The 9030-nt window shown below is 33.0% G+C and overlaps 1 protein-coding gene across 2 annotated transcripts; it reads right to left on the reverse strand.

The window, feature by feature from the left end:
* Nucleotides 1-1009: 1009 nt before the first annotated feature.
* LOC109018987 (putative cyclic nucleotide-gated ion channel 13) lies at nt 1010-6597 on the reverse strand. Of its 2 annotated transcripts, XM_035691652.1 has the most exons (10): nt 6436-6597; nt 5309-5428; nt 4639-5209; nt 3793-4005; nt 3387-3691; nt 3003-3114; nt 2459-2698; nt 1977-2371; nt 1512-1759; nt 1010-1351 (listed from the first exon to the last, which is right to left on the reverse strand). In XM_035691652.1, exons 2-10 carry the CDS (start codon nt 5335-5337, stop codon nt 1128-1130), a joined length of 2337 nt encoding a protein of 778 aa, XP_035547545.1. In that variant the 5' UTR covers nt 5338-5428; nt 6436-6597; the 3' UTR covers nt 1010-1127. The 2 variants fall into 2 exon arrangements, with proteins under 2 accessions (XP_035547545.1, XP_035547546.1); XM_035691653.1 differs by lacking the exons at nt 5309-5428; nt 6436-6597 and having other exon boundaries at nt 3793-3965; nt 4639-4950.
* Nucleotides 6598-9030: the final 2433 nt, after the last annotated feature.

Here is a 9030-nt window from a genome sequence, read left to right on the forward strand (position 1 = left end):
ATTGGAAGATATCAAGCATCTCTTTTCATTGAGATCAGACTGGCAAGCCTTGTTTACATATAGAGGATGAAACAGTGCAGCACATGGTCTATCAAGAAAGGCATTACAGATGGATGGAGAGCAAATATGGATAGAAGAGAGACCAAATGTGATTTACTCTGCTTTTATGAATGATATGGCATGTAATTGACTCTTTTACTACAAGTGAATGAGAGAATGAGTATGGTCTTTCTCAAAAAAAAAAAAAAAAGTTATAGCCCCCTCAGAACATTAAGGCTTTAAACATATGTATTTTGAGATGTTTTTCAATAGAGAAATACTCTAGCCACAAAGTAATTATACAAAAGTAATCACACAAACTGATGTGACTTGATATGATTTGTAGATTGTAAAGTAGATATGACGGATCACATAAAGCCACGTCAGCTTGTGGGACTACTTTTATGTAATCCATTTGTAACTGTAGCACTCATCTTTTCAATAAATAACATATTGTCAACTTTATGGAAAGAGTAATGAAACACTTACAACTCTTGTTTACTATTTTTTATACAATTATGTATTAAATTGAGAATATTTATATATTGTGATGTTACTTTTATAAGATATTTTATAAAAATATCCGTTATATAAAAATTATAAAAAAAGAGTTGCAATTATATTATTCTCCTTGTGAAAAAGGATACCAATGATTGATCCATTCATGACTTTGAATCCTGTATTTATTGTCTTCCAGCTTGGATCATCTAAGTAGTTTAACCCAGAAAGCAACAAAAATAGTAATATTGAGAAGAAGAAACTTACCCAAAAAATAAAAATAACAAATAGAACTATCTTACCAGCAAAGAAGAATAAGAAATTGAAGATGATAAGACCGAACGAGGGGGACCCCTCCCCCTCAGATTTTGATTTATTATTCTCTTTTTAAAAATGGCATTAATGTTTTTCTTATAATTTATAATAAGTTTATTTTTCATACATTTTATAATCATAAAAATAGTAACGACACCAATTGAACTGAACATAAGTTTTTGTTGATAATTATTTTAAATGAGCCTATTTCTAATGAAAGGAACAATTTATAAATACAACAAACTATATGGGAATATAGATAGCTATTGGATAGACTAAAGACTTCGAGTCCTAAGGACCTCCTCTATAGCAGCCATACGACCCTCCATGTCTGTCAGTCGATTCATGACGAGCATAATGATCCTCTCCATACCCACACGATGCTCTTCAAGTGCTGCACAAATTTCTGCCATGTTGGGAGGATTACATATTGATGTCTGTGTAGTAGCAGGCCCCGTAACAACCGCATGAGTAGACGGCTCCTGTGCAGTATTGTCACCTGTGTAGCCAAATTTCCAAAATCTGAGTTCCATCTCAGAAAAATAAAAAAGGCTATTTCCCCATAAAATATAATACATTATCAAGAGATTCAATATCCGGGTTTGACAGCAGTCGCATTCAAAAAAATAAGACATGATCAACGCCTAAAAATTTATTACCTTCAACGTTGAAATTGGGCTCAACAAGCTTCGATGGCAGCAGTTGTAGCACTCTGGTATTGCCTGCACCTTTCGTTCGTTCCTTAGTTGCACCAAGACTTTCTGACGTCCCAGCTTCATTTGCCAAAGCATATTGCAATCTATTTTCTGCATCACACGAAGCCCTCTCATGTTTTCTCTTAAGGAAACGGCGCCAAGCTGATTGGATAAAACAGGCCGCCCATGTCCTCCATTGTTGGGAGTAGAACCTGAAAGTCATTTTTACACAGTTCCATTATGAAATTCACGCAAATGAGAAAGATTATCAGAGTCCCAATAGCGATTATAGTTCTCTTTTCACTAAACATTTCAATATCTTTCCAAGTTATTATAAATAATTCTTGTGACATTTAAAGTACAACAAAGCAAGAAAAAAACCATGGAATAACCATCCAAAAAGTTAGTATGCATGGCCTGAAGAGTTACCTGAAAGCGTGCTGTAATTCCCTGCTATGAAGTTTCGGAAACTGAGAGGCCATAGACCTCAAGTCTTCTGCCATTAGAATGAAGGCTTCAACCTCTGTTCTAGCCACCACTGTTCTAGTTGAAATGGGGAATGCGGTCGAGGACAGGGAAAGTAAGGCCCAAGCAAGAACCTCTTCACCACAAAAGTCACCAGATTTAAGATCACTAGTGTTGAAAAAACCAGTTGTTCCACCATTGGTAGTAAAAGTGGTTAGAGTTCCTCGCACGATAAAGATCATCTCATCTACCGGATCCCCTTCACGAATAAGGTAGGTGTTCTTTGTGTAAAGCACTGTCTTGAGACGGTCCAACATCGGATCCCGCAGTTGTTGATCGATCTCATTGAACAGGGGAACCTTAAAGATAAAATTATCTCGATGAACACTGTAACTAAAAAGAAAATGGACAAAAAGATGCACAAAACATTCGAGGAAACTACTCACCTTTAGAAGAAGATCCAAGCAAAGATGGCGCTTTATGTCCCTTCTAAGATCCTTGGGAAGATTACGGATGAGATTCTCTTCCTCCACACCTCTTATTTGTAGCCATTTGTGCTTTTCATATCGTCTAACCCGCTCCCTTAAGTCGTTAGGGAGCATACATCGGGACATCCATTGTTCTGTATCAGTCTTCCTCACCCTCAGTTCTTGTACTCTCCTCACTGTTGTAGATTGCAGATATATCTATGACGGCAAGAAACATGATATCACCTTAGTCCATTTTAGAACTATGGAAGAGGTTTTTGAGTTATGCTATACGTAAGCCTCACACTCTGCACACCACTTAAAAAATATGTGATTTTACTCTTTTATCCTCATATTTCATATTTCATATTTCATGAAACATGAGGGTAAAAGAATAAATTCACATACTTTTAAGTGGTGTGCAGGAGTGTGAGGCTTATGTATATAATTTTTCGTATGGAAATGATCTCATAATGCCTGAAAAATAGATTTCCAAGAGAATCCATGAGGACCAAAATCTTACCTGCATATTGCCAATAAGTACTAAGAATAAGACCAACCCAGAGATGGCTATGCAAACAACAAAGACTATTTCCCAAAAAAAGGTGCTTGTTTCCAGATTTTGGCCTATAGAACTGAGTAAAGATAAAGAACAAGTTAAAAATGCCTTGCCATATGTTTACAAGCTTATACTTATAACAAGATCTATAAGATCTCCTCAAGCGAGAGAGATATACACATGATGTGGGTCTACAATATTTATAGGACATTTAATGTTGTTCGTAAAATCTACATACATACGCACCTATAGCTCACTTAAGTTAATGCATCTCTCCCCCACTTGAAATCTTCAAATTTAGAAAAGAACTTGCCACGATCTTTTTCCTTGAAATTAGATATTACTAACCTCAGACTGCGAAAACCCCACCAGAAGCAATAAGAAAATTTTACTCTGAAGTTTCTTGATTCCACAACCCCAGACTTCAAAACTCCAGTAAATATTCCATAGTCAAAATGATCAGTTGAGTTTTTAGTTTCATCTGGTTCGACAATACGGCAAGCCTGACTTACTAGACCAACAAAGTCAGCTTGGTCAAGTTTATTTCCACAGTAAAAATATTTATCTCGACAACCGTTAATTTTCCTACACATTTTCTGCCAGCACGCATCCTGTCGTTCAATGCCAAAAAAGTACCAAAACGCTCCAATTACCTAGTGTGTATATCACATATATTTGTTAGCAAACAATCTTGGAGTAGGATGAAGAAATGGAAAAAAAAAAAACGAAAAAAGAGAAAAGTTCTATAATTTACATGACTGGCAAGCATGTAGATGAAAAAGTTATAAGCAGCTCCACCCCATGCTGTCTTAGTTAGTCTGCCAGAGCTTCTAATTACTTCTACATATAGTGGATAAATCCGCAAAAGCCTCGGCACATATTGGGAGAAGATTACGTACTTCAACATTTCCTTCCCCACAATTGGAACTGCATTTTTGAATGAAGGAGAGATAACGAAAACTACCACCTAAACATAGTCAGCAGAACACAGCAGAATTGAAATTAGCAGAGCATCAGATATAGTTCCTTCTTTTACACCAATCAATCACAAAAATTCAGCTTGGTTATAGCCACCAAGAAGTTGTTTATGCATCTCGAGGATTTGATATGATCTGCATTATTTGAGTGAAGTATCATTCTGCAGAGCTAGCAAAAAATGAACTAACAAATGAATTCTGCTATTAATAACAACCAAATAGTTTGTCAATGTGTGCCTAATCCAATGTCCTAACATATCCAGATGCATACTTCAGACGGGCATAAGTTTTAGTACTCATCATGTGAATACTAAAGTGGTGTAGCAGCAACAAAAATGGAAGTTAAAACATATGAACATGTCTGAGCAAAATAGTTTGCTGAATGCCTAAAGACCATAGGGTTCGAGTGATAAACAAGATTATAGAAATTGGATTCAATCCCAGGAACTCGAAGACTTAAGAGTGGGAGAAAGATAAAAGCATGAAGTGAATCAATAATATAAGTGTTGTACGATCCACATCACGTATCTATCTATCTATATCACTCCACTCTAGGCGTTAGAATTCAATTTGGGATCCAAAACTACAAAAACTTTATATTGATTGAATATCAAGATGCATACCTGTGGTAATGGAAGGATTCCTAGAACGTCGACAGTGAAATATGTGGACAAGTATCTTTTTGCTATTGTCATAGGATCGATAATCAACTGACCCGTTCCAAACACTCGGGAAGAAGGTAGGACAATCCCTGTTCGAAATTGAAAGTATATATGAATTGCATAAAAAGCATCTGTGACCGAACGAAGAACACAAACAATAATCGCCAGTGTTCTGTCCGTATATAAGCATGTCTCCTCGTCATTTAACTTCAACACTGGGATGTAAAAGAATAGTGGGTCCAATGCCAATGATATCGCACAAGAAAGTACAAATAGTTTGTTCCACCTTTGAAGAAATTGATCCTGCGGATCATGGACTCTCATCGTCCTAGGACCTGACTGATCATCATTTCGTGGCTGATCATATACAGAAGGGATGCTTATTGTGTTGTTTTTCAAACTTTTAATTGTCCCAGACACTCTCACAAATCCTCTCCGAAAACTCTCAAAAATTCTGCCAAATGTGGGTCTAGAACTGTTTCTTGAGTATTTGCCATCGTTCATGGAATTCTCCGAACTCCAACTTTGAAACCTGGAAGAAAGCATTTAAAGTGTCACATTCCAAACCAGAGGAAACTGAGCAAATAAATGGTGACTGTTGGGGGAAGTACTCGGGCTTGAACAAACTAACCTTACAAAACTATTTCGCCGGGAATCCATTCCTGCGGCCAATTAGAACTCCAATAGGAAGAGCCCAACTCGTGATTTTGACACACTTTAGTTACAGATATCAAAAGCTGAAATCCAGGCCCTGCAGAAGTAGAAGTTCAGATAATTTGATATTCTCTACAATGAAATTACAGAGTGTCCCATGCTACGTAATGTGAAAGCCATAAAATAGAAGGAAGAGATATGATACTTTTAGCAATTTACGAAAAAAATACTTTCTTAATCACGAATTAAAATAAAAAATATTTTAAAATTTCGTGATTAAGAAAATATTTTTTAATAATTTAATAAATTTTTTATTTTTATAAAATATTAAAAATTATTAAAAAAATTATATAAAATAAAAAATAAAAACATATATATATAAAAATATACAAGAGCCCCAGCTGGGCTCTAGCATTATTCATATTTATTACTTTTCCGAGCAGGACTAGTCAACTGTGAAGTCAAGAGACAGCTTTAAATGCGAAACACGATTTGATCACTTTTTACTGTTGATTTGGATAGTCACGTAAGATGATTTTAAATAAAAATTAAAAATAAAATAAATTATTATTTTTTAATATTATTATTATTTAAAAATTTAAAAAATTTTAATTAAGATTTAAAAAATTTTAATTTAAATTTAAAAATTTTAATTATTTATTATATTTTATATAAAAATTTAAAAAAATTATAATAATAAAAATGAAGAAAACGAGACAATCTTCGAATCCAAACCAGCCATTACATAATCCCGTTTCCGTTTTTACAGTCAGCAGTAGAAATTAATTGGAATTCAAGACTTTGGTAATTTAGAGTGAAAGGAAATACAGAAGAAGAAATTTATACTGATATCATCTAATTTTTTCGCCTTGCGCATCAGAAAGAGAAAAAACAAATAGAACAAAAGATAAAAGCCAACCATATATCTCTACCAAGCGAAACTGGTGAACCAAACTCAATATCACTGTAAACTGTAAAGGGTCTTGCTCTCTGCGGTTAGTATTCTTTTCTATTCTTTTCTAACCGTTTCTTATCAACCAAACAAAAACTGAAACAGAGAGTGAACGAAAATGCATAGAACGGAGCATATTTGGACTTCCTTACGTTTGTGCTGCTTTCATGGGTGGTGAGAAACCAGAAGAATGGTCTTCATTATTTGAAGAAGAAAGTTCCGTGAAGAAAAGGCAGAGAGCTCGGAAGAAAGTTCGCGCGAGCGATGACTCTGAAGTCAGCCATCAAAGTGAGCCTCCAAGAAATTAATTATGAGTTCTGTAACTTTGTGGAGGCACCTTCATGGGTTCTACTTCATGGATAATAACTTGTTCAAAAGTCCGCCGTCCTTTGAACCAATTGGCACATGTAAAATCAAAAAACAAAACTTGTTCAAAAGTGCAGTTTTCATTTAGGCTAGGTTACTGAACCTCTCTTAATTTATCTAAATTTATTATTATAATTTTTTCAAATTTTAATATAAAATATAATAAATAATTTAATTTTTTTTAATTTTAAAATAATAATAATAATATAAAAAATAATATTTTAATAATATTTTATTATCTCATCTCAATTCAATTCAACTCAGTTCAACATCCAAACGTAACTTTAAACTTTTCCTATAAAAACAATATTATGCATACAAAAAATCCCAACTAGCGTAAGGTGTACCGATAGTGCAAGTTCTTATTTATTTATTTATTTTTTAAAGTATTTTTTAAAAACAATATTAAAAAACTAAAAATATAATATTAAAAATAAACATACACAAATCCTTAAAAAAAACCAAAAACAAAACAATCGTAAAAATTATAGATAATTTTCCTTCTCTTATATATTTGTGTTTGTTAAAGTTTTTTTTTTTTTTTTTTAATGCTAATGCAAAGTATGCATGAGTTGAATCTAGACACATTACGTTTGGCACTATCAATATAAAAATATATTTTCATGTAGCTGGCAAATTGTTCAAAACTTTAACTTATTTAACCCACAACTTGATTATTGTTATAAATTATGCACCAAAAAAATTTCAATTAGGGTATGGTATATATATGAGATGTTCTATCTTATTTCTCTTATTGTTAATAAGAGAAAGAAATTATAAAAAATGTTGATTTTGTTTAAGTTGTCAGAAAATTATAAAGAGAAGGAAAATGCTTTGGCCACCGGAGGTCTGAGACATTTTTTTGATTTTTTTTTTTATTGTTAAGTAATTAAGAAAATATTTTTTAATAATGTTATAATTTTTTTAAAAAAATTATTTAAAGATATAAAATAAGTATAGAAAAAAAATTTTAAAAATAAAAAATAAATAGTCTTATCGGGAGACTCTCTCAAACTATCCTTTCGATAGATGAAGCACCGTCTTAAAGAGAAATTAAGATCTCATTTATTTTCATAGATAAGATGAGATGAGTTGAGATTAAAGTTAAGAAATTAAATAAAATATTATTAGAATATATTTTTTAATATTATTTTTATTTTAAAATTTTAAAAAAATTAAATTATTTATTTTATTTTATATTAAAAATTAAAAAAATTATAATAATAAAATAATATAATATAAGATGAAATGAGATATTTTTTGAAAACAAACATAACATAAGAGTGTTGTCCAGATGGTTTATCGAGAATGGGCAACTCCATTTAATACTCACCACGTGTTTATATGCAGTCATGTAGTGGGAGTTTGGTGATGTTTCTTAAAAGCAAAAGGAAGATAAAAAGTTTTGTCGTTTGATGGACATCGTAAAATGGAATCCACGTATGATTGGACCCATTAATTAGGTAAATATAAAATCTTCTTAATATGATTAATTAACTATTTCTATTTTGAATTTCTATTTTTAATAATTCTTATCTTAACTTTAAAATGAGATATATACATAAATGTTGAGCTGTGTAGAATTTAATGATCATTTAAACAAGTTAAGATAAGAATTCTTAAACAAGTTACGACAAAATAGCTAGGAATCACGTGAAACATATCATATCTCATCACATAAATATCCAACAAGGAACCACTCCATCATTCGACTTGGGGAATGACTCAATTCGGCCAACATGCGAGTAGATTCACCAGTTTCAAATCATCAAACACAAGTAATGACTCAATCCGATCACACACACACCGATCACACATGATCAACCCGAGAAATCTCGTCATCCAGTCAACCAACTCGAAGATATCACACATATTATGCCCGAAGAATCTCTCTACCTATCTATGAAGTGAGACCAATACAAAAGTGTTCCACACAAATCATCACGGGGACTCTCTCTGCTCATATGAAACTTGTAGCAACGTTAGCGTAATCTGATTGTAATTCGTAATGAGGATAGATTTGCCTTTTAATTTATTTGAGCCATTTGGGAGCAAAATCTGGAGAAATGAATTGCACCGTTAGACTTGTATGAATATTTAAAATTTTATAGTGCAATAAAAATTTGTAAGTTTTTCTGTGAAAACTAAGTCAGTTGGAGAGTGCCTTGTGGCACCTAGACCAAACAACTGTCACATCGCCATGTAGGATGTCCAAATCAACCTAGGACCACTAGGGAATCTCATTGGACACATGGCCAACATCCTAACCCTCCATTTAGAGCATCATTTACACTTGTCAAGTGGAGTACAAATGTGTAATGTGGAAGGAATGAAAAACCAAGCAAACAACATGCCTTTTTACACAATCACACCATTCCAAC

This window comes from Juglans regia, chromosome 7 (genome assembly GCF_001411555.2).
Source record: "Juglans regia cultivar Chandler chromosome 7, Walnut 2.0, whole genome shotgun sequence".
Taxonomy (NCBI): Eukaryota; Viridiplantae; Streptophyta; class Magnoliopsida; order Fagales; family Juglandaceae; genus Juglans; species Juglans regia.